General features: G+C 53.0%; 1 protein-coding gene across 2 annotated transcripts in view; it reads right to left on the bottom strand.

Moving 5' to 3' along the window:
• The window catches only part of SZT2 (SZT2 subunit of KICSTOR complex), a 57,769-nt gene that overhangs the window by 5,349 nt on the left and 25,063 nt on the right, over nt 1-27,357 (bottom strand). The window contains exons 8-62 of one of the 2 annotated variants that reach the window (XM_003936949.4): nt 25,604-25,814; nt 25,231-25,401; nt 24,580-24,814; nt 24,260-24,389; nt 23,342-23,484; nt 22,934-23,086; nt 22,699-22,813; nt 22,268-22,485; nt 21,129-21,344; nt 20,694-20,772; nt 20,353-20,447; nt 19,918-20,086; nt 19,610-19,724; nt 19,409-19,522; nt 19,021-19,191; nt 18,751-18,845; nt 18,376-18,499; nt 18,110-18,274; nt 17,821-18,025; nt 17,436-17,551; nt 17,069-17,315; nt 15,716-15,857; nt 15,458-15,550; nt 15,238-15,316; nt 14,843-15,136; nt 14,544-14,685; nt 14,260-14,367; nt 14,109-14,172; nt 13,730-13,915; nt 13,191-13,358; nt 13,027-13,114; nt 12,830-12,901; nt 12,442-12,643; nt 11,189-11,288; nt 10,347-10,476; nt 8,387-8,539; nt 8,199-8,301; nt 8,003-8,108; nt 7,802-7,913; nt 6,891-7,009; nt 6,616-6,780; nt 6,268-6,352; nt 5,942-6,106; nt 5,661-5,828; nt 5,138-5,271; nt 4,336-4,502; nt 4,117-4,214; nt 3,900-4,032; nt 3,588-3,718; nt 3,362-3,462; nt 3,112-3,288; nt 2,644-2,911; nt 2,463-2,542; nt 2,253-2,378; nt 1,934-2,133 (exon numbers count right to left, since the gene is read on the bottom strand). In XM_003936949.4, coding sequence (XP_003936998.2) covers nt 1,934-2,133; nt 2,253-2,378; nt 2,463-2,542; nt 2,644-2,911; nt 3,112-3,288; nt 3,362-3,462; nt 3,588-3,718; nt 3,900-4,032; nt 4,117-4,214; nt 4,336-4,502; nt 5,138-5,271; nt 5,661-5,828; nt 5,942-6,106; nt 6,268-6,352; nt 6,616-6,780; nt 6,891-7,009; nt 7,802-7,913; nt 8,003-8,108; nt 8,199-8,301; nt 8,387-8,539; nt 10,347-10,476; nt 11,189-11,288; nt 12,442-12,643; nt 12,830-12,901; nt 13,027-13,114; nt 13,191-13,358; nt 13,730-13,915; nt 14,109-14,172; nt 14,260-14,367; nt 14,544-14,685; nt 14,843-15,136; nt 15,238-15,316; nt 15,458-15,550; nt 15,716-15,857; nt 17,069-17,315; nt 17,436-17,551; nt 17,821-18,025; nt 18,110-18,274; nt 18,376-18,499; nt 18,751-18,845; nt 19,021-19,191; nt 19,409-19,522; nt 19,610-19,724; nt 19,918-20,086; nt 20,353-20,447; nt 20,694-20,772; nt 21,129-21,344; nt 22,268-22,485; nt 22,699-22,813; nt 22,934-23,086; nt 23,342-23,484; nt 24,260-24,389; nt 24,580-24,814; nt 25,231-25,401; nt 25,604-25,814 — 7,946 coding nt within the window. Of the gene's footprint in view, nt 1-1,933; nt 2,134-2,252; nt 2,379-2,462; nt 2,543-2,643; nt 2,912-3,111; nt 3,289-3,361; nt 3,463-3,587; nt 3,719-3,899; nt 4,215-4,335; nt 4,503-5,137; nt 5,272-5,660; nt 5,829-5,941; nt 6,107-6,267; nt 6,353-6,615; nt 6,781-6,890; nt 7,010-7,801; nt 7,914-8,002; nt 8,109-8,198; nt 8,302-8,386; nt 8,540-10,346; nt 10,477-11,188; nt 11,289-12,441; nt 12,644-12,829; nt 12,902-13,026; nt 13,115-13,190; nt 13,359-13,729; nt 13,916-14,108; nt 14,173-14,259; nt 14,368-14,543; nt 14,686-14,842; nt 15,137-15,237; nt 15,317-15,457; nt 15,551-15,715; nt 15,858-17,068; nt 17,316-17,435; nt 17,552-17,820; nt 18,026-18,109; nt 18,275-18,375; nt 18,500-18,750; nt 18,846-19,020; nt 19,192-19,408; nt 19,523-19,609; nt 19,725-19,917; nt 20,087-20,352; nt 20,448-20,693; nt 20,773-21,128; nt 21,345-22,267; nt 22,486-22,698; nt 22,814-22,933; nt 23,087-23,341; nt 23,485-24,259; nt 24,390-24,579; nt 24,815-25,230; nt 25,402-25,603; nt 25,815-27,357 lie in introns of both variants that reach the window. The other variant, XM_074380670.1, reaches the window with a different exon arrangement.

The following is a 27,357-nucleotide window of genomic DNA, read 5'->3' as shown; positions in this document are numbered from 1 at the left end:
CTGTGAGTGGGAAGGCTGGGTCTGGAGTCCAGGTCTAGACTGCAGGGCCAGGCTCTCTCCACAGCAGCTGCTGCTTCAAGGGAGGCAAAAACAGTGCTCAGTGGGGAGGTGGAGACTAAGCCTCTCTCTGCAACCTGAGAGGGTACGTGCTGGGCAGGAGAGAGAAGGGGGAGGGTGATGCATATTAGGAAAATTCAAGGAGATGCTTGATGCCTGGTTAGGTACTTTCCTCTGAGAGGGAAAAGCTGCTGTCTTTTGATTGGGGGATAGCACTTCTAGGCTTTTAGAGGCCAGTTATTCTTCACAGCTTAGTACAGAGCCTAGGGGAGAAACAGGGGAGGGACTGGGAATAAAGGACAGAACAGAAGGGGTTGGAGGTGGGGACCCATTCACACCAAGGGGCCATAAACTGCCAGAATTCTTGCTGGGGGTCAGAGCCTCCAAGGTGGGAAAAATGTCCCATTTAAACCTCAAGGAAACTGGGACAAGACTTAGTGACTGTTGATTGTTAAAGACTGGTGGGAAGGGAAGGCCTGGCTTTAAATTTTGCTGTAGAAACTTTTTTTTTTTTTAAACCCGGTGTCTTGTTTTAAAAAGGAATTCAGATTTGTGGAGAAGAACATAACTGATGGCCAGTGTGCAAACTAAAGTCCTTTGGAGAAGCTCCTATCCTGGGAATAATGGGCTGTCAAGGCAGCAAATGGGGCAGCTCCTCCCCAGGGTAGGAGGGGCCAGCCTGGCCTCTGCGATGGGCTCACAGGAGGGGCAGCACACCTTTTCTTTCTAATGTCTGGAAGACAGGGAAGCCCGGGGAGTGGAGAGCTGGTCACAGAAACACCAGGGAGTTGGAACTGGCTTTCTGGACTACTGGCTTGAAAAGATTCTAACTGAAAACAGAGGGAAGGGAGAACATGCCTTGATAAACTCACAAATCTGGAGACATGAAAGTAGCTGTAAGGTGAACAGCTCATTTTTTAACATACAGCCACTGGGATAAGATAGGGAACACAGAATCTGGAGAGGAACACAGAGCAGGGGCCACAAACATGGGAATTTGAGATTTTACAGTGGATGGAAAGGCGGCTGCAGAGTTGTCCCTGAGGTCAGGGAAGATAGAGGTGGTGACAGAGGGGCTGCCTACTTCCCAAGACTCAGACCTGTCAGTACTGGCCAGTGGGTGAACATGACCAAGAACAGGCCAAGGACAGTGATGCAAGTAGGCCTAGCACAGAGGTCCTTGCTGAGAAAAGGACTTCCCTGGGCCAAGAACCACATCAAATCTCAGGAGAGGTCAGTGGGATGATCAGCACAGGAATCATTAAGGCCCAGATCCAGAGGCTTAGGAGCACGTACAGGATTCACATGCGCAGGCCGGGCTTGATGGCTCACACCTATAATCCTAGCACTTTGGGAGGCTGAGGCAGGCGGATTGCCTGAGTTGAGGACTTCAAGACCAGCCTAAACACAATAAATTCGCCAGGCAGGGTGGTGCGCACCGGCAATCCCAGCTGCTTGGGAGGCTGAGGCACAAGAATTGCTCGAACCCAGGAGGTGGAGGTTGCAGTGAGCTGAGATTGTGCCACTGCACTCCAGCCTAGGTGACAGAGCGAGACTCTGTCTCCAAAAAAAATTCACATGTGCAGATGTATGCAAGCATGTAAGTGTACAAGATGTGTGTGGCATGAGCTTTGTGAGAATGGACATAGTTCTGTGTATGAGTGTCATGAGTTCCACAAAGCACACAAGGTTGGCAGGACACACGTGGGCTGTGTGAAAGTGTCTAAGACCCTCACACATGTGTGAGCCCAGTGGGATGAACATGCATAGGCCCAGCCTGAGTTGTTAATACAGGACCCTGTAAAGACAGGAAGGGCCCATGGGGCCTCACTTGCAGTGCAGGAGAAGACAGAAGGGAAAGTAGGGATGGACTCACCTGCGGGTGGGTGAGGGGGGCCGCAGTGGTACCAGCACAAAACCTATGCTCTGCAGATACTGCACGTATTGCTGCAGGAAAGCCAGGCTCAGCTCCTTCAGCCAAGGCTCCTCACGGGCTCCCGGGGGCGACACATCCAAGGATTCACAGCTTGCGGGAGCCTCTCGGCTCCCAGACCCTGACTCAGGGCGATGGCGCCGCTGTGAGAGTAAAGGTCAAGGAAGACTCTCCCTACTGTCAACCATCCCGCTGGGGATGGAGGAGAGGGGTCACTGTGGGGCAAGCAAAATTCTCCTAGAAGTCTGGGAGTCAGCCTCACCTGCCCCTCAGGGGGTCCAGAGGTCTCTGGGGGCCCATGCAGCCAGGCAGCTGGGTCAAACAGGAGGGCTGTTGCACAGTAATGCACCAGGCGGGATGACTGCTTCAGTGTCTCTAGCTCCCCGGCCTGGGGAAACAGGGTATCGAGCATGGAGCAGTGACGAGGCAGGGTCACAGGTCCTCGTGGAAGACGCAAGCTGGGGTTACTCACACTGATGGGCATGCTGGCTGGGGTAGAACGCTGCTGCCAGGTTACAAAGAGGTTTTCCATCTTCATCTGGCGCTCCAACTCTGAGGGTTGAAGGCATTAGATATAGCCCCAGGCACTGTCACCTGCTTCCTCCCAGATTCCACAGATTTCCTGTCCACACTGCCTGGCCCAGTACCCTCACCTCTTCGCTCCGCCATCTTGATCTCTAGGAACTGTTGTCCATGGTAGGTGACAGGATCAGGAGGTCTGGGCACAGGACCAAGTGTGGAGCTGGGGCGGGCAGCTGTGATATCCCTTAGGGCCTCGTCGAAAGGGAATGTGTCCAGGGGAAGGGGACCCCCGCTACGAGAGGACCCACTCAGCCGACCCTGCTCACGACTCAGCGGAGGACTGGCACTCCGGATGAGGGTCTCCACTTCCATGGTTGGCAGCAGGAATGGGTTTGGCTCCTGAGAGGTGGAGCATCGCAATGGGTTCAGAGCCTTTGCCCTCGGACCCTCTCTCCCATCCCATGGCTTTCTCTCTCAGACTCTCCCTCCCCACTACCTCTACCCTCAGTCTGTCCCATCTCTCTGGCTTCTGATCTGGTATTTCCTTGAACTGACCCCTCAGTAGCTAGAACTACAGGAAGAGCCAGAGCAGCAGGCACCTTTTCATCTCGCACAGGGAAGTCCAACTGGCCATAATGGTGGAAGAGTCCAAGCTTCTGGCTAAGTAGGCAGAAGATGAGATGGGCTCGTGCATTCTGCCACTGCACCAGGCGAACCAGCGCTCGGCCCAACGCTGCCCCCAGGTCTGGAGCCCAGTTGTAGGTCAGCAGCTGTAGCTGGAGATCCAGGGTTAGGGTCAGTGAGATTCTGGAACCCCTCTTCCCACCCAGTCCCTGGCCCCACATCTACCTTCTTGTCCACGACCTCCAGTAGCAAGAGCCTCTGCCGGGGAGCATTTCGCCCTGAGCTCCCATCACCTCCTGGCTCGAAGCGCTGCATGGATTTGGCAGCTGCAGGGTGGGGGAGGGGCACAATGGGGGCCTGAGAACAGATCCCCCTTGATCCCACCCTCCCCTCTGCAAGGTTGAAGACCCCACCAGTTACTCTTAGCCTACCCCCATGGCCATGCCCTCACCCTGCTGTGTTGGTCTCCTCCACTGTAAGAAGTTCCTTCCCAGAAGCAGCAGGCGCCGCTCAGCTGCGGGGCGGGGAGAGGGGCCCAGCTGCCCAGGAAAACAAGGGCTGAAGATCTCCGGCTCTGAACCCCTATTGAAAGGGAGGGCAGAAAGAAAGGCCATCCATGGCACCACTCTCTGGCCTAGCCTTCACCTCCCTGGGGCTCGTTTCCACCTCTCCTAGCTCAGCTTCCTCGGGTTTGGCTTCTTATAGGCCCAGCTTTTATGAAGTCTGGGGAAGCTCTCTTCAATTCTATAGGATCTACACTCACAAATGCTGCTCAAAGATGCGGACACTGGTGTCTACAGCCATTGAGGTGACCAGTGCGGTGAACTCAGACAGGATGGATGGAAGGAGGAACCGGGACACCATGTGAGTGGAGCTTCTGGACACTGAGGCACAACCTGGGAGGCAGAGCAGATACTGTGGGGCTGCAGGATGGAGACCAGGCTGCGGTCGAGGGATGGGAGGGGAGGCTGGGGTCTCACCAATCTGAACCATAAACTCCATCCAGCGCTGAGCGATGCAAGCAAACACAGGATGAAGGGTCCCCACCTCACCCTCTTCTAGCTGTGTCGTTCGACGTCTGAAGACAGTGGGAGTAAGAGCCTCACGTCCATACATGACACATGTATGTTTACACAGACCAAGGCCCGTCCGTGACTTCACACCCATCCCCTCCTGGGTCACAACGCCGCCACACATACCTTTGTCTCTGGGCTCCGGAATCTGAGCCTGGAGCCCGCTCAGCTCCACCGGGAGTCCGAACACTCTCAGTTTTGTGACGCCTCCGGCCCCGAGTGTCTTCTGGCCGATCCAGGACAATGTCATCAGTTGTTTTGGGGGAACCCAAATCCCCACATTCTGTTTTACTCTGGGGGCAATGAAGTGAATGAGGAAGGGCTACTGGGAAGAGGAATGGTGTGGGATGGAGGCACTATGGAACAGCAGTGGGCTTGAAAGATTCACAGGGCTGGGTTCAGACCCTGGCTTCTGCAGGGGCGGGCTAAGGAGCTTTGGGCAGGTTACTTAACTTTCCTGAGCCTCACCTTCCTCCCTGTAGAAGCTCTACTTATCTTGCAAGCTGCTTTGAGAATCCAAGAAAAATGGAAGTGATGGCACATAGTAAGTTAAGGCTTCCTTTACATCAGTGAGAACTTGCCACGTTCTGCAAATTCTAGTCCAAAAGACAGAGTAGTTTTTTTGTTTTGTTTTTAAAGAGATAAGAGTGTTTATTTGTTGCCCAGGCTGGAGTGCAGCAGCCATTAACAGGCATGATCGCAACACACTGCAGCTGTGAACTCTTGGCCTGAAGCAATCTTCCTGCTTCTTCCTCCTGAGGAGCTTCGACTAAAGGTACATGCCATGGTGTCCGGCAGGACAGAACAGTTTTATATAAAAGCAGATTGTGGCAAGGCCTAGAGGGGACTGGGAGGCAGGAGGGAGTGTAGGAGGAGCTAGAAGGCAGGCAGGAAGGTAGATGCCCACTTCACCACTTCCTCCCATTACCAGCATATCCCAGAAGCTCCGCCGGCCAGCTTTGCTGGGTGGAGTCACAGGCTCCCCAGGGACAGGGGCAGGAGGAAAGGTGCTAGCTCGGCCTGCAGAGCTCTTAGTTTCCAACGATCCACTCCTGAGACTTCCTGTGGACACCAAACATTACAGATACCTATCACTAACCACCAATCCCCATTCCAGAAAACCAAACCTCAGGACTGTGTGACAGTGAATTGCCACCTACTCTGTCACTGAATACAGTATATACAACTGACAGTGTGTAGCCATGTGAGGGAGGTGAGCTCCTGATGCAAGAGCCCGCTCTAAGTGGGTGAGCAGCTGCATCCATTCACTGCTGCCAGTGTAGCACCTGGATGACGCAGACAAGCTCATGGACAACTGTGAGGAAGTAGTTGTGACGTCTTAGTTCTCTGTCATGCTTCCCCTAAACCCCACCTTTGCACCCTCACCTGCCACACTGTCCTGCCTGGATCTGTGACATTCTCTGGACCCAGAGACCTCCTGACTTGCATACCTGGGGGTGTGTCCTCTGTACACAGTGAAGCTGGCAGCAGCTGAAGCTCGAAGATGGCATCAGCCAGGGCCTGGCGAGCTGCTCCTCGGAGCTTCTCCTCCAGCTGCACGATACTAATGTTCCCCTTTTCCCAAACATCCAGTCGAAGCCTTGGGGCCCCATTCTGAGCTGGAAGGAAGAACAGGGGACACTTAAGGGTGTCCCTAGAGCCCACTCTACTTACCAACCTTACCTCCCACAGCAATAACTGAAGACCTCATCCTCTGACCAAGCTGTCCCACCTGAAGAACTGTCCAGAACGACCGGGCAGCGGATGACCTGGGTCAGTTGCTCAAATTCCTCCTCTCGCAGTAGGTGTGGGGGCCCCGGAGAGGAGGGGGGCCACAACGCCAGTGACAAGGGGGCCCCTCCTTCATCCACAAAGGCAAGAGTGATGCAGGCAACCCCTGGGTAGAAATCCAGAGGAAGGCTCAGCTCTGGGACTTGCAGACCACCCCTCCCAAGACCCTCCACCCAGCTGCAAGCCTAGAAAAGGCCCTCTCAGCAACAGGATGACAAAAGGCTTTCCTTCACCTGGTGTGCCACAGGCTCATGCCCTGCTCCCTACCTTTGCCTCCCGTGCCCTGTCCACCAGGCTTGTTATACAAGTAGATGTCCAAGTCAGGGAGGCCACCCTGTGGTGGGAGTGGATGCTGGGGAGAGAACAGCCACAGAGCACTAAGACCAAACAAATGGACAAAACCCTCAGGGCTGGGTGCCCACAGTGGGGGAGGTGGCACAGGGAGACATAGGAGCACGAGAGGACACTGGTGGATAATAAAGGTCCCCGGTGGGGATGGGTGTACACAGGTCCATGGGCAAAGCTGACTTATAGAGGTATCTGTAAGAGAGTCAGCAAGGGTGTGTGTGGGGCAGGAGTGCACATGAGTATGGAGAGAGATGAGTGCAATCTCACTTGGAAGTGGTTCTGGCTGTTGCTATCTGTGTACTTGGGAGAGTGCAGGAAGATGAGCAAGTTCTGCCGCAGGTACCAGGCCAGAGCTGGAAGCCAGGGCCTGCAGGAGGTGGGTAGGGCCAGATGTAGCACCTCTGAGGGGAGACTTCCAGGGGGCTGGATGAACTGCAGAGAGGAAAAAATAGGGCAGAGCTGAATGCAGAAGTTCCAACCTAGACCGTCCTGGCTCCTGTGGCTAAGTCTGGAAGAATGCTGGTGCCTGGGAGGGGGCTGACCTCCACATCAGCTGGTGTCAGCTTGCAGTTCCGAACAAGCATGACTGTGATGACGTCCAGCGTGGCCTCATCCAGGCGCCGACGCAGAACTCGCACAAGCTCATCTGTGATCTCGGGACCTTGACACAATCATGGTGGGAAGGTGGGGACACTGGTAGAGGATCCAGCTACCCCAAAGCAGCCTTAACACTGCAAACTCAAACAATCCCCTGTATACTAGAGGCAGTGTTAGGAGTGCCAGCTCTGGAGGTAGGCAGCACTAGGTTCCAATTCTGCCAAGCTACTCACTATGTGACTGTGGACATGAGTTTTACTCTCAAAACCTCAGTGCCTTCGTCCGTAAAATGGGAATTATAATAGTATCGCCCTCATAGGTTTGTTGCAAGAATTATACTAGAAGTTATTTAACAGTCTCAGCCCAAGACCAGCACATGCTAACTGAGCCATAAATACTAGCTGGAAAATCCAGTTGCCTACTGGACACTTTGGGCAAAAGACATCCCAAATAACCATCCTCTTCACTCTGAGCCCAGTCTGCCATCAGGCTGGTGGCATCACCAGTTCTCCAGCCACCGCAGCTCCCCTTCCTCAAGCTACACCTCAATCAACTGCAGTCCCATCCCCTGAACATAGCAGAAGCCAGTCCCTTCCAACGCAACTCCCGCTTGAGGAAAGCCCCAGCACAGCAGGAACTAGAGGAGGGGCACAGGGAGGAGTATGTAGGATATTCTAAAAATCCCAGAGGTTTCTGGAGCCTCCGCCTCATATTTATGGCTCACTTAATGTGTACTAGGTCTTGGGCTGAGATTGTTATTTAATTCCTAGTGTAATGTTTGCAAGGTTCTAAGAGAAGGCCCAGAGGGTTCTAGAGCCTCACGTGGCCACTCCCCTACCTGCTCCTCAGACCTTACCTGCTTGCCCGACACCATGGACCAGCAGCTGGATATGTCTGTCCACTTGGCCCACAGGACGAGCAGTGTCTGAACTGCGGTTAGAGGCCATGTCTAAGGGAGAACGAGGACCCTACAGGGAAAATTGGAGTCAGGGCCCCGGCTCCAGAGAGCAAAGTGCAGGGGCACATAGAGGCATCAGGGAGTGGGAGTGATACATGCCGAGGCTTCCTCAGAGTAGATGGGCTCTTGGCTTCGGGACAGAGCGAGGGAAGGGGGCAGAGCATCCCCTTTCCATGGCCGGTCACTGCAGGATGTCTCCAGGAGCCTGGGGAAGAGCAGGCCAATATCTTTGGACATGCCTCCTTCTATGCCATCCTTAACTCATGCCCTAACTACCTTCCAGGAGCCCACATACCGAAGATAGTACACAGCCTTCGTTGCTCGCTCCTGATAAACAAACATGTTCTTCCGGTTCACCACAGAGAAGGCATTGAGCACAGAGCGCAGGGCCTGGATAGCTGGGCGAGTAACATGGGCTTAGGAAACTGCCTTTTCCAGATCCTTCCAATGCCCACCTGCCCTCTCATGCCATCACATACATACCCCGAGAGACCCCCATGCTGGGCCCCATTTTGAGGCGTGAATGGACTCGGATCACAGTTCCCCACACAACATCACAGGAGAAATGGCCAGGCACAAACTGCATTGTGGCTGCCAGGTACCCTCGGGGTGCACAGCTCTCATCAGCAGCATAATCTGGGGGAAGGGGAGCAGAAATTAGAAATGGGACACACTGCCCTCTGCCCTCCACAGACTTCTCACCTGGGAACTGGCCTACTTGTCCTCACTCCCCCAGACCTGTCCCTGACTACTGCAGAGAAATGATGATCATTTTGGGTAACACGACAGGGCCAGGCAGACACATGCCCTTAGGAATACAGGTCATAGCACAAGGCTTCCAGAACATTCTCAAGGAGACTTAGAGAGGAGCTAAGGAGAGGTATCAAGGCAGGCAAAGCATGAGGAAATCCTCGAGATCATGCCAAGAGATTCTGATCCTGTCATAATATGTCAATGGCACTGTAAGCCTGTGTCCTCCAGAGAGTTGCAACAGTAACCTCATTAAAACGAAAAGAGTATGGCTGCTTATGCACACCAGCTGCAGGGTAGGATAATCCTGGGCTCTGAAGGACAGAAATGCCAACAAACCCAAAGGGTGGTATGGCAGTACACAGGAGCCCATGGCCACAGTACAATGACTCCTTCGACCCTTTTCAGGTTTCCAGGGAACCTTCCAGTAGATTGAAGTGGCAGTCTGATTTCTCAGAGAAGCTGCTTTCAAGTGTGAACAGCACACAGGCTACCCAGGAGCTGGGGTTTCTGTGTAGAGGCTCTGGAATGGAATGCTGGTTGCTAAGGGTTTGAGGGAAAACTTCTGGAGAGACTAAAATGAGAAAGGGCTGGGTTCTGACTGGTCTTACATCTCAGGCTGCTAGAAGTCATTTTAAAGTAAAAGTGTTTGCCTGTCCCAGCTCATCTTCAATTTGTAGAAGATGCCTTTGAAACCACGAGAGTCCACTAATTATGGGGACTCCGCTTTGATATGGAGGAGATCCCAGGATGTGCTGAGATTCACTCTCCTGGAGATGACAGAAATGTTTGTCTACAGACTTGCTGAGAATGTTAAAAATAAGCAGTGGTCTCATTTTACTTTTAAACCAGAGGGAAAACTGCAAAGGAATGTTATGGTTCCACTTTTCCTCTATGCGTTGGGGTGAGAGGTCATCAGGAGTAAGAGAACGGAGAAGTGTCGAGACTTCAGTTACCATCTTGAGTGGATTACCATGTTTCTTTACCATGACCAGAAATCCCAAAGCAGTCCTGTGGCTGCCTGTCTGGAGGAACAGCCAATCAGAAGGCCAATTCTACTGGCCCCCAGGCTCCTCTTCTCTAGATTTCTCTTACTTGGAACTGGCCTGCTTGTCCTAACTCCCCCAGATTCCTTCCTGTCTATTCCCCTACCAGGGAAAGATGGTCATTTTGGGTAACGAGACAGGGCTAGGCAGAGGCAGGCCCTTAGGAAGACAGATCATGGCCTGGTGCCCCTTCAATGATCTCTCCTCTCCTGTATTCTTCAACCTCTCCCTCTCCACTGGCTTTTTCCCTGTGGAATACAAACATGCTCAAGGCTCTACTTTATTTTAAAGCTCCTTCCTTTCCCCCATCTTCCGTTAGTTACTGCTGTATCTATTTTCTCTTCACTGCCAAGCTACTTGAAAGAGTACTTATTCTCTGTCCCATCTTATCACCCTCTTTCACTTTTAATTTCATCTGGTTTCTATTCCCATAACTCCACTGAAAGTAATTCCATGAAAATCACTGAACTTGCAGCAGCAGTCAAATCCAGTGATCCTTTCCTGTCCTATCCTCCTTACTCCCTCTCTAGTACTTGGCACTGATGACCAAGTAATGAGGACTCTGCCCTCAGCTTTCACCAAAGTATTCGGTAGAACAAAGGGCGGTAGCACCGCCTTGTGAGGAAGACTCCTGGGTGGGATCTCACCATCACTGGGCAGCGGTGCCCGCTGACGGGAGTGGAAGGGAGTCTCGCTGCGCCACAGATCTTCTTCACTCTCGGCCACCAGAAGAGAGTTACACACATGGCTGTCATGAAGGTCTTGAAGAAGCAGTCGCTGGGAGAAGGAACATGAGGTCAGGGAACTGAAATATCTCCTCCTAAGTGGGTGGTGGTGGTCAGGGGTGATCAAATGCCAGAGAGAATAACCACTACCACTGGGGATTAGAGGTCAACAAAAACATCAGTCATCACTGAGAGGTCAGAGCTCAGGGCTCTGTGAGTGATTCTCAGTCAAGAACACTTGCCCCTTTGGTGCCAGAATCTGTTCATCTTTTGGATCTCAGCTTAAAAATCACTTCCTCCAAGAAGCTTTCCCTGATACTTCAGATGGTCAGATCCCTGTTACATGCTTTCATAGCAGTTTCTACTGCTCCTTTTAGGATTCTTCACAATTGTAATTGAAATAAGTTGTGTAATTCAGTTGTTCGATTGTCCTCCACTCTACATGAGCTCCGCGGAGTTAGTGTTCCTCTGTCTGGGTCACTAGTATATCACTAATGCTAGCACAGTGCAATGAGAAGGAATATCTCATGGTTACTGGGATGGTATGAGAGAGTAACCCACTGTTACTGGGGGTGGGCTGTGGAGCACTCCCAAGTTTGTAGGGAGCTAGGGGAGAAACAGCATCCTACTAACTGGGGGAGTCAAAAGACTTCCCATAATTATTGTAGATTCTGAAATGGACCAATAGCTTCTGAAAGCAAGTTCTTAGAAATTCGTTCCTCATCTGCTCTGTGTCTCAGGGCCTAGAGAGTCCTGCCCCTTACCTGGTTGACCTCCCTGCAGATCTCCCCAACTCTCCTGACCAGGAACTGCTGCAGGTGGCGACACTCAGTGCCTGGCCCCCCATCTTCCCGAATCAGGCTCCTGGGAAGGAAGGATAGATCTGAGCAGAACTGCAATGGGGAGGAGTTATGTGTAATGGCATGATATGTATATGATATGACATATAACTGCAGTTTTGTATCACAAAGAGGAGGGAAAGTCATGGAGCTGGGGCCAAGGGAAGCCATGAAAAGGGAGCAGACTTGGACAGAGGTAAACTTGGTGATAAATGGAAAAAGTGGAATTCTCAAGATAGTTCTGGATGCTGAGGCTCCACCAGCTCCCACAGGGCCACCACACTGAGGCTCGTTTATGCTGTGCACCTCTTCTTTCTTTTTAAGTCTTTGTCAGAATAGTGGTCATCCTTCCTTTTCAATCCCACCTTACCCTGCAAATCCCACCCACCCCTGAGATAAGAGTAGTAGTGAACCGACAGCTACATATGAATCCTGGCTGTCACTTATAGGGCACTGGACAAGTATTTAACTTACCTGTGCTTCAGTTTCTTCACCCAGGTTGTTATGTAGATAAATGAGCAATTCATGTAAGTGCTACGACAGTGCCTACCACATAGTATGCACTTGTTAAATATTAGCTATTATTTATTTATTTATTTTTTTTTTGAGACAGTGTCTCGCTTTGTCACCCAGGCTGGAGTGCAGTGGCACGATCTCGCTCACTGCAATCTCCACCTCTCAGGTTCAAGATATTTTTCTGCCTCAGCCTCCCAATTAGCTGTGACTATAGGTGCCTGCCATCATACCCAACTAATTTTTGTATTTTTAATGGAGATGGGGGTTTCACTGTGTTGGCCAGGCTGGTCTTGAACTCCTGACCTCAAGTGATATGCCTGCCTTGGCCTCCCAAAGTGCTGGGATTACAGGCGTGAGCCACTGCGTCCACTTATTTCTATACATAAACTTCTGAAGCTGCTCTGAACCTTAGATGTTGTTAATGCCCAGCTAGAAGCCAAAATCCCCATCAGCTTTTTGACTCCATTTAGCCAGTTGAATGTGATGTGCTTAGCTATAAGATGTGGGAAGTGATCAGAAGCCACCAACCTAAGAATACAAGTTGGATCCCTACCCAAGCTCTCAGTCCCAAGTCTTACTTCTAACAACACCGGAGAGAGGTTTGTGGGAAGAGAGAAGAGGTTAGCAAGAATGTGAAGGTACAGGCCCTGGCTTCTACTTACCGCGCATGTGCATATACTTCCACACGGTCCTGCAGGACCCGGACAATGAGCCAGAAGTCAGGCAGGCAGGGCCCAGGGAGCCCCGAGAGTGAAGGCTGTGGAGGTGCTGGCCCAGATGGAGTCCGCGATGTGAAGGGGGCCTTCTCACCAAGGGTGTCATTGGGACCCTCACTGTCTGAGCCACTGCTGCCACCATCATAACCTGTGTCGGATGTGCTGAAGGTCAATCCCATCCGAAGCTGGGCCTGACTCGTGATCCTCCAGGTGCATTGGGCTTGATGCACTTCATGTTAGTTCCTTCTGATGCCCCTGCCCAGACCTTTTCCTGTGCAGCCTTAAGCCTACCTCCCAACAGCTTAGAGTCCTTCACCCCTTCCCCCAAGCTTACCTAGGTGATCTGAGTCCACACTCCCCTGACTGGACATGAGACTTAGTCCCCGGCTGGGCCCAGGCTGCCTCCCTGGATAGAGAAAGAAAATGCCTGGAGCCTCTCTCAATCCTGTCTAGGGCCTCCCTCCAAAAATGGAAGCAGGGCCAGGCATCTACTCCTGGCCCTCAGACTTTGCTGCCCAAGTCTTCTCTTACCTCCCTGTGTCAGGCTGGGCAGGCTGATGAGGGGGACACTCTCAGAATCCTCTGGGGACCCAGGTGCTTGGGGGCTGGCTGTCAGGGTCTGAAGAACAGGCAGTCAGGACTGAGATACAGGCCCCACATACCTAGCACCCCCGTCTCTTCCCAGGTAGACTCACCTCCCCTTCGATGCCTTCACCCCTGTCCTCATGACTGTGCCAAGACCAGGCCGCTGAAGAAGGCTCCTCATGGGACCCACCTGGCTGTTGGCCAGCTGCCACAAAGAAGAAGCCACTGTCAGGGTCTTCAAGAAGAACATGGCCAGGGAGATGGAGGCGGCGGAACTCCTAGGGAGTAGGAGCCAAGATCACAGTTCAGGCAGGGGCAGCCCTTCTTACACATGGTGTGCTACGCTTCCTCACGAGATGCTCCTAACTACCTGGTGAAGCAGATGCTGGCATCCCCACTGCTGAGGTAAGAAAAGGTTCAGTGACTTGCCTAAGGTTCAACAGGAGCAGTGACCAGGTTGGGAGCTGGGTTTCTTTCCACTGAGTTGGGCTGTCAAGCACAGGGGTGAGGGCAGATGATGTGGTAAGCAGGGAGACAGGAGGGATAACTCTATGAGCTCAAACTAACAGGAGGCCTTCCAGTCCCGTGCCTGGAGCCCAGGGAAGGATGGGCCCCATGGTGACCCTGCAGTGTTCCGAGGGCAACTTACCTCCTTGAATTGTGTGAGGGAACGCTCTGGCCCAAATACAAAACTCAGTGGCAGAGTTTGGCGAAGGCAGGTGGAGCGTCCAGGAGAGCTATGGATATGGGCGGCTGCGCGGTGCAGGGCAGGGCTCTGGGGGATGCCCCCTCTTCGAAGTGCCCCCACCATTTCATCTTCCAACAACCAGCGGATCTACAGTCAGATAGAAAGTGACAAAGGGCATCTCCCTTGCTTCCTTGGGCATCCCCTCACTCCCGGACTAGAAGATACTTTGTCTCACAGATGGAGAGAGGCCTTGCTTCTATCCTAGAACAAAGTGGGGTACCTTATCTCACTCATATGATGGGAAGGGAATCAGTTACAGTGTTGGGAGCAGGGGGCTCACCTCATTCATGGTGGTCTCAATAGCCAGTCTGTGGGGTGTGGCCAAATTGGATAGTCCTGGGTGCCTAATTGGAAGAAAGGTTTAGATACTGGTTTCCAGAAAACGAAATTCTAAGGAAGTACTAAACTCTGAGAGGGAGATAAGGAAGTACCTCTCTTCTTCTGGGAGCGGCAGTGGGGGCCCTAGGCCATCATCCGACCTTAAAGATGATGGCTGCCCTGGGGATCGTGGGAATGAAGCACTGCTTTCAGATGTTGACCTGAACAGGGTGGGAAAAAAAGTCAAAGGTCAGGAGCTACTATCCTACCAGGGCCTCCTCCTTACTCCTTTCTTGGACTCCTCAAGGCCTCCTTCGTCCCCAAGTGCTCTAGATTCCCTTAGTGGTCCCCCTACCCTAACAAGGTCCCAATCCCTCCACCAAACTTGCTACCACACCGGTGGTGCTGAGGGTCCGAGGCCGTGGGAAGCTCCACTTCCAGGGGCAAGGTCAGCACGAAGACATCCAGAGTCACGCTTAGGTCCCTCAAGGGAACTCGGCCTCCAACTGGGGGGCCCTCCAGACTGGAAAGCACCTGGCCTGGGAGAGGGGGAAAGTGAGGTGTTGCTGAGGGCTCTAAGACAAGCACAGATTCCAAGTTTTAAGTGTTAGACATAACCCCTAGGCTCTCCTCCACTGCAACACAGGCGGGCCGTTCCAGTACCTTTGGCTTCCCGTTGGGCTGCTTCAAACTCACCCAGGCAGGTAGGCAGGCTGCATACAGGTACTGAGCTGTGCTGCCCACGCAGCCGCACGGAGCATGTGAGGTGCAGGAAGAGTGGTGGCAGGTCATGCAGGAGGTTCTCAGGCCCAGTGGGTGAGTCGCCCCCCAAGATACTGAAGGAGTCTTCATCAGGATTCACAGTGTCTGCATCCGAAAGCGAGGCAGAGTCGAGCCCAGCAGGCCCCAGGTCTGATTCACGGCTCTCCCGGTATTCCACCTCTAGCTCTGGGTCACTCTCAGTGACCACACAGCAGGCAGATGTGTCTCCTAGTAGTGCAAGTCACGTGGTCGGGGGAGAGGCTGTCAGTGGAGGCCCCTGAATCTTGGTGTGCACAGCCTTCCCCACCTTGATCCACTTGCCCACACACCTTCTTCTCCCATGAGCTCAGCCTCTGAAAACTCCAGGTCACTGATTTTTCTGTCTACTGTGTCCCGAGGGCCCTCATCCTAGGCAAAAAAAAAGACAGCTTGATCTAAGGCAAGACAAGAGCCACACTAGGCCTCAGGGAACAAAGATTTAAGAGCCTGGGAGGGCCTCTGGGGCTGTGGGTTGAGGGAATGAGAGAGGTTAGGAAGAAAGCCACTCACTTCTCGCCTGCTGGATGGAGGGCAATAGAAGAAGTAGTGGGGATTGGAAGGCACTGTGCGGAAGTGGAGACGACTGATCTCTAGGAACTTCTCCTGTTGTGGGGTTTAGAAGGAGGTAGTAATGTCAGCCACCTCTCAGCAGGACACTACTGCTTACCCTAGAGCAGGACACATGGCACACCCCCGACCCAGGAGAGAGTCCTGTTCCTCTGCACAGGCAGGACTCTACACCTTTCTATCCTCACCCAAGCTTCCCACCTGGATGATGTTATGAAGGGCACCATGGGCCTCTCCTCTGAGCTGGCAGACATCTGTCAGAGAGATCTCTGGGCCAGGGTCTGGATTGCCAGGGACACAGGTGCTCTGAAACTCAGGCTCGCTTAGGTCCTCAGTCTCTATGCTGAATGGTTAGGGTAAAGGTGTTAAGAACCACCAAGTTCTGAAGCAGCCTGCCTCCCAACTGGGGAGCAGCATAGGAAGCCTTTTTGTCTTTAGGAAGAGTGCTTGGCATAATGGCACGGGTGGCGAAAGAGGCAAGGAGAACCAACCCACAGATTTTGGCTCTAACCTCCACATTTCATTTTTTTCTTTTTTCAAGACAGGGTCTTACTCTGTTGCTGAGGCAGGAGTGTAGTGGTGCCATCACTACTTGCCTTCTGAGTAGCTAGCTGGGACAACAGGCATGTACCACACCCAGCTAACTTTTTAATTCTTTTGTAGAAACAAGGTCTCCCTGGTTGCTCAGGCTGGTCTTGAATTCCTGAACTCAAGTGATCCTCCCACCTCAGCCTCCCAAAGTGTTGGGATTATAGGAGTGAACCACTGCACCCTGCCTTAACTTTCACATTTCTTAATGAATAGGGATTTCTATGAAACAGAGGAGGGGTAACTCCCAGTTTTCTGACTTGGATCACTAGGCTGAATGTGATAATCTTTTATAATGAATGGAGAAGAAAGGTGGAGAATCAAGGGTTAGTAGGAAGAAAATGCATTCATTTGGGGGGCATGAAAAGTGGGGATCTAGGGCTCCAAAGAGAGAACTGGGTTAGAGTTCTGATCTAGGAGTCATCAGCATATCCACCCTTCTGGTCCTTCTGTTTCCTCAATGCTAACACACTGCAGATGCTAGACCCATAGCTGTCTGCCTGCTTGCCTTTCTCCTTCTCTCCTCCCCTTCCTCCCTTCAACAGGGACCTGTTGAGCCCCTAAAGTGAGCTGGGGACTTAGCAGTGAGCAAAATATGGTTTTGGCCCCCATGAAATTCACAGATTGGTAGGGGAGGGCCCAACCCCTCAATAGGGCCCTATTGTGTGAATGTCCTTAGAACAAGTTTTTCATGGTTAGCACCTGGGGAGTCCCTATCCCTGACTTAGCTCATCACTCTACAACAAAAACCAGGGAAGATGGGGAGAGCCTGGGAGGGAGACTGCTGCCTGTGCCAAATGGGAGAAGGCAGGCTGCATGGGAGTCAGGAAGCCGGTGACAAAGCACTACTGCTTCTCAGGTGCTTAGGTACTACCTTGCACAGTCATTCCCCTGGACTGGAAGGTCCTTGTTTATAGGGACTTGGTCTGTGTACCCCCTTATCTATCATTCAAGTACAATCCTTACCTGGATTCAGAAGCTAGGATAGCTCGTTCCCGAGGCTCACCACCCTCCTCCATGCTGCTGCTGAAGGGCCCAGGGCTGAGAGGCCCAGGGCTTGGGGGTGCATGAGGCAAACCCCAAGTGTGGCCACATAGTGCAAGCAGAAATGGGGTGATGTCTACTTCTTGTAGTATTTCCTCACAGGCATCTACTGCTGTCAGCAAATCCTGAGAGGTCACGCTCTGTGCTTGCTGCAAGCTTCGGAACAGCCCTGATGGAAGTGGAAGGGGCCATGAGGCTCAAGCTCTGGAATGGCCTCTCCAGTCCCCACCTGTAATCCCTGTATCTCCCCCAGGCCCCCACTCCTCCCTCCCACAGCCCTCCTCCTCACCACGGACATAGCACCGCTGTGCATGCTCCTGCAGCAGGGCACAATGGTTAGCTGCCTCCTTGTACCGGGGCTCCATCCAGGCTGAGGATGGAGAGGGGTGGTCAAGGAACTGAGTCCTAGGAAGGGGAGGGAAAATGTAGCTTGACCAACTTCCCTAAGTGATACCTCAGACTCATTAGCCATCTGCACTCCAATGGATCACCTATAGACACATGCCAAGTGGATTCATGACCTAGCAAGTTCAATGGGTTTGCTGAGGGAAACCGAGCAAGGAGCCAGCAGGATGTGGCAGCAACTTTCCTGCCCACGCCCATTAGTATGTTCTTACTTCTTGGCTGGGAGCCATGGCTGGGGGAGGACACAGGTTAACACTGAAGGCACTCACCGGAAGATGAGGTCTCGGGGCACCTGTGGGGGCTGCATGCCAACCATCTGCTCCCTCAGAGCTTCCAGTGAACAGCTGTAGATGTAGACAGGACACCGGGTCCGGGGCCCATCTGTACTCTCTGTCTGGGAAGCCTGACGCCCAGCGTAAGCCTGTAAGTCTCGACGGAAGGGTGGGCTTAGCTCTCCTTGATTCTGGGCGTTGTCTGTAAAGAAAAGGTATCACATGGTCTTCCAGCCCTGTCTGTTTCCCACTGCCACTCCTGCCCACCTTGAGTCAGCAGCCTCACCACAAGCCAGGGTTACACTGAGGATGGGGACTTGGGACTTTGTAGCTTTGATCCCAGTTTCTCCTAGATCTTTCAGACTGGAAGCCCCACTCCAATCCCCAAACTTAGGCTTTGTCTCCTCTTGAGGGGATCCCTCCAGGCCACAGGCAGCCAGACGCTGGACATCTGAAGAGGAAGAGATATAAATCAGTGCTGCCTGGTTGGCCAGTGCAGGAGCTCAGGGGTTTATATCTGAGAGGGTTCGTGAGGAGGTCAGCAGCTGGCACCTGAGAAGGTAGCTGGGAGAAAAGTCAGAAACACATGCTGGGGGTTCACAAGCCTTGCATAGCAGCGCCACTGAAGGGGCTGCGCAGAGATGAGAGGCTTGAGAGATTCAGGAAGACCTACACTCTGTAAGAGAGAAACAGAAATTAATTAGAGCAATCTACAAGGGAATGTCCAACCCCTGTTCCCCTCCTCCACCCTAGAGCTGACTCATCTTAGGAATAGCTTCAAAGATCCAGGACAATGAAAAAAGACGGCATTCTGTCATTGGCAGATGCCACTTAAGTCTCAAAGGCGCTAGAAGGTTGCGGTTTGCAGATGTGGTGCTGGAAGGAGGTCAGTGTGACAAGGGCTCAGGGAAAAGAATCAGTGCTGACCAGGGAAGTAAAAGCTGAGTCTCCTGTGGCCTGGGTGCTGCCGACTGCTTGTTCTTTCAGGATCCCATGAATCCTCAGCAGCGGCCCCTCTGCACCTACAACGGGGGTAGAGATGGGTGAAAGAGGGCAGGGCCAGCAGAGAGATGGGACTCTGAGTTGAGGAAAGGAGGAGGAAGGGGAAGGCCAAAACTCAAAGACAGAAACTGCCCTGTGAGGGTGGGAGAAAAGGGCTGGGCCAGGTTTGGTGTCAAAAGCAGGTGGGGAACTCACCTGCAATGTGGCAGGTGCGCTGCAGCATCTCACTCAAGAAGGCAGCCTGGTCAACAGGGGTCAGTGGGATCTCCCGGTCACTCAGCTCCTGCCCCAGGCAGCTGTGCAGCAGGCACAGCACCATGTCGTTGGCGGGACAGGACCCCTCGGCGAGAGGGACACCCTCTGGCTCTGCCCGACACACACTCTGCTCAGCACCAAGAGCCTCCTGCTGCCCAATGTCCCCGGCTCAGCCCTGACCAGCAAGGCCCCTCCTTCAGCCTCATGTACTCCTCCTGCCCCCACCACTCATCTGCTCACTTGCTGATCCATCTGTTTGCTGTTTTCTAATATTCCCAGGCTTGCTGGCCCTTTAGGTATGGAGTGAAAGGGTACAAAGTTCACCCACCTCTGGAAAGCAAAAGGAAGAACATCTGGAGCTGCTGGCACTGTGGCAGCAATCCCATCAGGTCAAAATGGAAAGGGATCTCATGGACACAGGTGTCTCCTCCCTGATCCAGTCCTAGAGGGAGGAAAGACAGGAAACAGTGAGACCCAGATTACCCTACCCAGTCTCCTGCTCCACCAGTGTGCCGCCTGCCCCACTCACCATCAGAGATCCTTGGCTCTTGGGGCAGAGGGCCCCATTCCTTGCTCTGGCACAGCTGTATCAGGTATTCAAAGCTCAGCATGGAGCCTATGCAGGCAGCATCCCGTGGGTGGAGCTACAGGGAGGAACATGAGAGGTCCAGGGTTAGCCCCTCTTAGCCCAGGAGACCCTGGGCTCCAGCTCTCCAGGAAGCCCCAACAGTCCCAGACATTCAGAGGGACTGGCAAGCCCACAGGCTGTGGAACTCCAAAGGAGATGGCACCCTAACCTAGTGAGAGAGGTAGGAGTACTGTTCTGAGGACACTCACAGCTTGTGGGATCTCAGAATATGTCAGGTCCTGGAGGTGCTTCCAGCTTCCAGGGCCAGGTCCCACTCGCCCATACTGTGGCTCTACCCATACCTCGGTGACCAGATTGAGCTCTGAGTCTCCCTCCAGAGCCTCCACTTCCACATCATTGTCATCATCTGTCGAGAAGCTAAAGGAGGAAGGGCTGTGAGTTCAATGCACAGCCTCATGGCAGGGAGTGGACCTCATGGAGGGAAGGAGGCAGGCACAGAGAACAGCCACGAGTCACACAAGGCCTTCCCAGACCGGCGCCGGCCTGATGAATCATCTAAACACTGAACCCCCTCCCTGACTTTGGAATTAAGATCAGCTCAGGATATGGGAGCCAGACCTCTAGGGGATGGTGGGGAGAAGGGTCACTCAGCAGAGGCAGCTCTCACGGAGAGCCAATCTCACCTGTCCTTGGTGGAGGCAGAGTGTGGGGGGAAGAGGATGTACTGGACAACACAGGTGTGTTTCTCTTCAGCTGCAGCCTGCCCTGGTGGTTCATTCTGTGAGCAAAATAGGAGATCTTCGGCAAATCCCAGCCAATGCAGAGATCTGGCCTAGCCTAGCTCTGGCCTCAGAACTTTGGTTCCCTCACCACATTGTCCTGTGACTGCAGCCTAAGACCTTGCATCCTCTGGTCACATGGTCCCTGTGAGGCAGAGTTTGCAGCAGTCCCAACCCAGCTCAGAGGCGAGTGTCCCTGGGATGACAGACCTTGGCAGGGAGGTGTCATGAGGGATGGCACATACCTGAACTGGAAGTTCCAGAACCATGTTGATGATTCCTTCTCCGCTGCAGGCGAAGTGGAATCCTTCAGAAAGTCGGACTCTGAAGCCCCATAAAGACAGGGGGAAGGCCAGGATAAGATGAAGGAAGAAGAGACACTGAGACTACAGGCTCTCACCACACACACCCACCTCCCAATAGTCCTCAAGGAGCCAAGTCCACTGGTAGCCCTGCTCAGACTGGCGGTCCCTCAGGGTATAACAAGTCCAGTGAGGATGAGAGAAGCCAAAACAAGTCGGGGGATGGGAGGAGACAGGGAGGGCAGTAGCAGGTGCTGCTCTATACTTGAAACTAGGAATTAGAGAGGGGAAATGTGTGCTAGAGGCTTTCTGCTAGTGTCCCAGTCTATACTTGCTCTCTCCTTGCCCCAAGTGGCCTAGCAGGTTTGGATGACATACTCAGTGAGGATGGAAAGAAGGTGGGCAATGGCGCTGAGAGGCAGTGCAGGGGCCAGTCCTGATGGGACACTCCAAAGCCAGCGCTGATGGTAGAGGTAGCGGGACAGCGATGCTAGGCTAGAAGAGGCTGAGCGGCCTGACACCAAAGGCAGTGGGCCTGGTGGCTCCAGTGTCAGCAAGAAGGGCGCCCGGTAGTCCAAGGGTAGCTTCTCATACCTAGGAAATGGGACAGCGATCTCTATTCATCCCCCACTAAGCTATATCCTTCGACATCTCTGTACTACTCATCCCTGCTAAGCCACGCCCTCCACACCTCTGTACCACTGATCCCTGCTAAGCCACACCCTCTATACCTCTGTATCACTCAACCCGGCTAAGCCACGCCCCCCCCACACCTCTGTACCACTTATCCCCAGCTAACCACGCCCTCCACACCTTGTACCACTTAACTCCACTAAGCCACGCCCTCCACATCTCTGTACCACTCAACCCGGCTAAGCCATGCCCTCCACACCTTGTACCACTTAACCCCACTAAGCCACGCCCTCCACATCTCTGTACCACTCAACCCTGCTAAGCCATGCCCTCCATACCTCTGTACCACTCAACCCCGCTAAGCCACGCCCTCCACATCTCTCTACCACTCAACCCCTTTAAGCCAAGCCCTCCTGCACCTCTGTACCACTCAACCCCGCTAAGCCACACCCTCCACATCTCTGTACCACTCAACCCCGCTAAGCCATGCCCTCCACACCTCTGTACCACTCATCCCCTCTATGCCACGCCCTTCCAAACCTCTGTACCACTCATTCCCACTAAGCCCCGCCCTCTGCACCTCTGTACTGCTCATCCACGGCTAAGCCATGCCTTCCACACTTCTGTACTGCTCATCCCTGGCTAAGCCCCGGTCTCCGCACTTCCGTACCGCTCATCCGTGGCTAACCCACACCCTCCCACACCTCTGTACCGCTCATCCCTGGCTAAGCCCCACCCTTCCACACCTCTGTACCACTCATCCCTGGCTGAGCCACGCCCTCCCACACCTCTGTACCACTCATCCCTGGCTGAGCCACGCCCTCCCACACCTCTGTACCACTCATCCCTGGCTGAGCCACACCCTTCCAGACCTCTGTACCAACCTGATGAGCAGTTTGTCCAGTGGCTTATGCAGGACCACAAGGCAGGGCCGGTCAGACAGGGCCTGCTGTGGCCCCAGCACAGGAGGTGACTTGGAGGGAGAGCTGCCCCCACCAGTGCCCCCGAGCCCTTTTCGTTTCACCTTGGGTGTTGGCTCCTTGCTTTGTACCCGGTGGGGGAAACGCAGGCGCAGGATCTCTTCCCTCAAGCCTGACACAATCTGAGGGGAAAATGTGATCAGATCCTCCTACTCCCATCTCCTACAGGTCTGGGAGAAGAGGCCCACAGACAAGGTGAGAGAACCCTCTTCTCCAAATCTTCCTTGGTCTGGGGGCTCCTCCCTCTACTAGACCTGGCCCTGTGGGGTTTCGGGAGGGGGAACTAGTCAACACTCCAGGGCTCCTTGGTCAGAGTCAGTCAGGGCCCAGCTCACCTTGTGCCGGGCCGGTGCTGGAGTGCCAATGGGAAAACCCAGGCGAAGAACCATGCATGGGGCCTTGGAAATGATGCGGACCATGTAGAAGGAGGAGGGGGGCTGGTCTGGGGCACTGGGGAGAAATGGGAGACAGTGAGTAGCCTGAGGTTGGCAAGAAGTAGGAGTGAGGTCTGGGGTTAGAGGGAGAACGTGAGATGAGGTTGGGGGGGTAAGGGAACATCACTTTCCCCACCTGGAAAGCAGCTTGACATAAGAATAGCCCTCGACTAGCACGAAGCTGCTCCAGTCCCGAAGCAGAGAGGTCAGGGAGGAGTGGGAGATCCTGCACTGGATAGTGCTGTAGCGCCCATTGCTGCCCGGGGTATGCAAGTGCTTGGGAATTGGTCTAGGAAGAGGGGTGTGGACTGAGGTTAGACCTCCCAGCCCCAGTCTTGGAGAAAAGGAATAGACTACTTTCTCTCTCTTTTAGGCCTTGCCTGAGGTTATGGGGACTGATGAGCAGGAAGACAAGGAAAAGGCCATAGTTTTTCCTTGGCCACAGTTGGTAAGAGCTTATCTGCTGTTCCCCTTCCCATCATTCTCTACCCCCAGGACCCCTGATACTCCACCCCAACTATGGCCCAGCCCTAAGGGCACCCACGTGTCGTGCTCCAGGATTAGCACCAGGCGATGCATGTGCAGCCAGCGCTGCCAAGAATTTGTATCCATGGACAGCACTGGCTTCCAGTAGGCGGCAAACTGGGCATGGGATGAGTCGGAACCACTGGGCTGGAGGGAGAGCACCTGGGGACAGGAAGGACAGCACTATAGGAGCATTTGTGGAGGACCAGGGTACAAACTGCAAACGGCAAACAGAACCATGGGCGGACTCTGTTCAGGGTGTCAGAGACAGCAGTGGTTTGAAGCTACAGCCCAGCTGGAGACGGAGGCAAAAACTGCTTCCACTATGAAGGCTACATTTAGATGACTGAGCCCAGGGACAGACTGTGTAGCCCTTTAAAGCTGAATCCAGAAGGATGGAAGCATGAGCCCAGATGATGTCACTGACTTGGGAGGAAAGCCACTGAATGGTGACAGGACTTCATGATGTGGCCACTGCACACTAGCATAAGCCACCTACCTGCCTGTCAGTGTAAGGCTGACAGCATGGACTGAGTGTGAAGAAAGCATAGGACCAAGGAAGCTGTGGTCTTCAGAAGTACACAGCTCATGGTGGCTGGTGGTGGATGGATACAGGTGAAGGTGGCTGGGGGAGGCCAGTGTATGCCACATGGATATGGGGCAACAGCTGTTGGGACTGGGGTACCACCACCTAGATACTGTGCAAGTCTCTGCCTCTGTGCTCTGCTCACAACAGCCTGTCTCTATAGATCCTCCTCTTCCCCGGGACCTTAGGAAGAGGGAGAAGAGAAGCTCTCAAGGTTAAAGCTTGGGCTTCTGGCTTAGATGACTCAGACGCTGAGAGAGAAACGAATAGAAGGTGGTGATCCTGGGCTCCAGAGGCTATGCCAACCCAAGTTATCATGAAATGGGGCTACTACACATCAGAGCCACTCACCGGAGTGGTGGAGCCTGGAGGGATGTAGAAGAGTGGCACTCCGCTCTTGGTGCTGTCAGGAAGCGTGAAATGCTCAGGCACTGAGGAGAAGGACTGAAGGTGGGCAAGCATCTGGTCTGTCTGGTTAATGCTGTAGAATAAAGGCCAGGCCTGAGCCACATCTGACTCTGCTGGGGGCAGATGAGGGGAGCCTCTGGGGGACGTGGGACCCTGGACATAAGCCAGGTTCTGAGGGTGATGCTCCCCAGCTCCCACCTTCACAAATCTGTCCCTCCACAGAACAAATGGGGCAGCACTCACCAAGTGGTGACTTCACTGACCTCTGCAGTGTGTTCCAGAAACGTCGGATAACATGGGTACGATATAATGAGCGAATGGGCTGCCTTAGTGCACAGGACACATCATGCAAAATGTCGTAGCCACCTTCCATTGTCACTTCCACTCGTGTTACTCGAGGGCCCTCAAGCTCCAGGGGCCAGGGTGCCACAGCCACATACTCAATGCGCATGTTGTGTTTCCACAGCAGCACCAGCTTCACCTCCAACTGGGACCCTCCTGAGGGAGAAGCAGGAGGGCCAGTTAGGAGAAGGCATAGGACTCCAGGCCTGGGATCGAGTTCTATCTGAAACCCCTGTCTATCTCATGGAACCTAGCCCCACCAAAGGTTCCAAGCATGGTTCCACAGGTTTTAGGCCCAGAGCTGGCCAACTGACACAAACACAAGTTTGTGGAAATAATCTGAAAACCAAGCCAAGTTCAGGATCCCACACCACCTTAGTTGGTTCACCTTGGGCAAAAGGAGATGGAACTGGGAAGCCCTATGCTAAGAGAATTAAGTCCTGATGACAATTCAAAACACACTGTCTCAAGCGATAAGGTCTTCACTGTGACACTTTCATGTGTAATACATGTGGGTGTTCTCACACACAAATTCTTAAGAGATCTGTGGGCTTACGGCAGGGCCAACTTACCTTTGGCCAGTGTAACCTCTCGGACACTGTAGCCCTCTCGAAGCCGCACAGACACGGTGCTGACCAAGTCGGCTGGCACCTCCTTCTCAGTGTGCTTCTTCCGGCGCAAGGCAAGGGCAGGGTTGCTGCTTGCAGAGACCAGGTGCTCATTAAAGAGGCGGTGCTGAGAGCCTAGAAGACCAGCGGGGATGAGGACGGAGAATGGTTATCTGCCAGCTGACTGATCTGCAGGGGGGAAGGGGCTATGCTTAAATCACTGTAACAGTGCCAGCAGAGCCAGCCCCAGTTACACTTTCAGTCCTCCAGGGACCTGTAATCTCTGGGCCCATTCTATATTCCCTTCTTCCCACACCCACCTCAGTATGCCTCTCACCGCAGTAATATTCAGGGTTCAGTGCTTCCCCACTGCGCAGAAAGGAATAGAGGAGAAATGCCCGGTGGTAGACTGTCAGGCCCAGGTTGCCCGGCTCTGGCTCAGGACAAGTGGACAGGTAGGAGCCAAAGGTTGCCATTGCGATGAACTTCATTAATTCCACATTAGGCACATGGCCAAAACTGCAGTCATAAGAGTAAACTCCTCCTACCTGGAAAAAGTGAGCAACTGAAGACCTAGCTCTGACAGAAATACAGAAGGAACAACAGGACAGGAAGAGACTGGGCTAGGTGGCTGCTCCCAGTCACTGGACCACAGAGTGGGAAGCAAGACAGGGTTCTCCCAGGACAGATCACTGTCTGTCTTTCCTTCCTTGAGCCCTTCTATCTGACGCCCATGCTAACCCACCACAGCATCCTCTGCCCTTCCTCCTCAACATCTAATAGCCCACCACCTCCTCCACTAAAGGTTTTGGCAACTGATTCACTGACTTCCTGTCATCATACTGAGAGACTTCAGCTTATCAGCACTTCTCAAACTTTAGGGTGTATAAAAAACACCTGAGGATTTTGTTAAAATGCAGTAGACCCCTGGGATGGGGCTTGAGATTCTGCATTTCAAACAAGCTTTCTGCTGGTCTGTGGTCTACATTTTGAATACAATGGCTGTAGATGGGAAATTAGCAAACTACACATATCCTGAGGGCCAAATCTAGTCCATCACCTATTTTTGTGAATAGTTTTATTGGAACACAGCCACACACATTCACTTTGTATTGTCTGGCTGCTTTCACGGTTCAACAGCAGAGCTGAGTAGCTGTGACCAACCAATGGCCCACAAAGCTTAAAGATTAAGTGGGGTTTGCAGAAAGTGTTTGCGGGTCTGCTCCAGATGACCCATTCAAGTCCCTGCCCTCTCAGTTCCCTAACTCTCATCTCCAGTACTTTCTCTATTCCACTCACCTGCCTGTAGGCTATGCGCTGGCCCTTGGCTTCGCTTGGAAAGAGTTCATTTTTGCAATTTAAAATTGCCACATCCCACTGATTACATATAGCACTACTCCTTAGCTTCCTTCCACCCTCCTCCTCCTGCTGCTGCTCTTTGACCTCACTGAGACCATCAGGCCTTGAACCTCTGCTCTCTTCAAATCTATCCACATTGTCCTGACCCTCCTTCCTCTACCCAGCCTTGACCCTAGTTGAGGCAACTTCATAAGCATCACTCTCAAATCCCTGCCCTCTTCACTCTCTTCTGCTTCTTTGAAACCCCAACTAGGATCACAGCCTCTATTCTTGGCCAATGGTGCCCAAACTGACAGCTGTGTAGGCTGGCACCACATCAAAACATATGACACCCAACTCAGCTAGTCCTTCAAGGCAGTCCTCAACACTGTTTCTTCTTTCCAATTCTGGCCTCTCTTCCTTATAGTACTTGACTTCACCTTTTACCTCAGAGAGAAACTGGAGGCCCTTCGCATAATTGATCTATATCTTCCCTTCCATCATCTAGTTTCAAAGAAAGAAAGGACACTTCCCTGCTCCAAAAGAATCCCTCAATCTGTTTCTTAAGCCAATGCACTCCTGTCAATTTAGAGACTACTCCACCAGGCTCCCTTTTCCTTCCCTTATTTTCAAACTCTTCTTCACTATAGATCCTTAGAAACATGCTTAAGTCTCTAGCTTTAAAAACAAAACAAAACACTTCTTTACCTTGTACTTCCCTCTGGATACCATTCTCTCTCTTGCACTGCTCTT

The sequence above is a fragment of the Saimiri boliviensis genome, chromosome 11, assembly GCF_048565385.1.
Source record: "Saimiri boliviensis isolate mSaiBol1 chromosome 11, mSaiBol1.pri, whole genome shotgun sequence".
Taxonomy (NCBI): domain Eukaryota; kingdom Metazoa; phylum Chordata; class Mammalia; order Primates; family Cebidae; genus Saimiri; species Saimiri boliviensis.
This window is presented reverse-complemented; position numbering and strand designations above follow the sequence as displayed.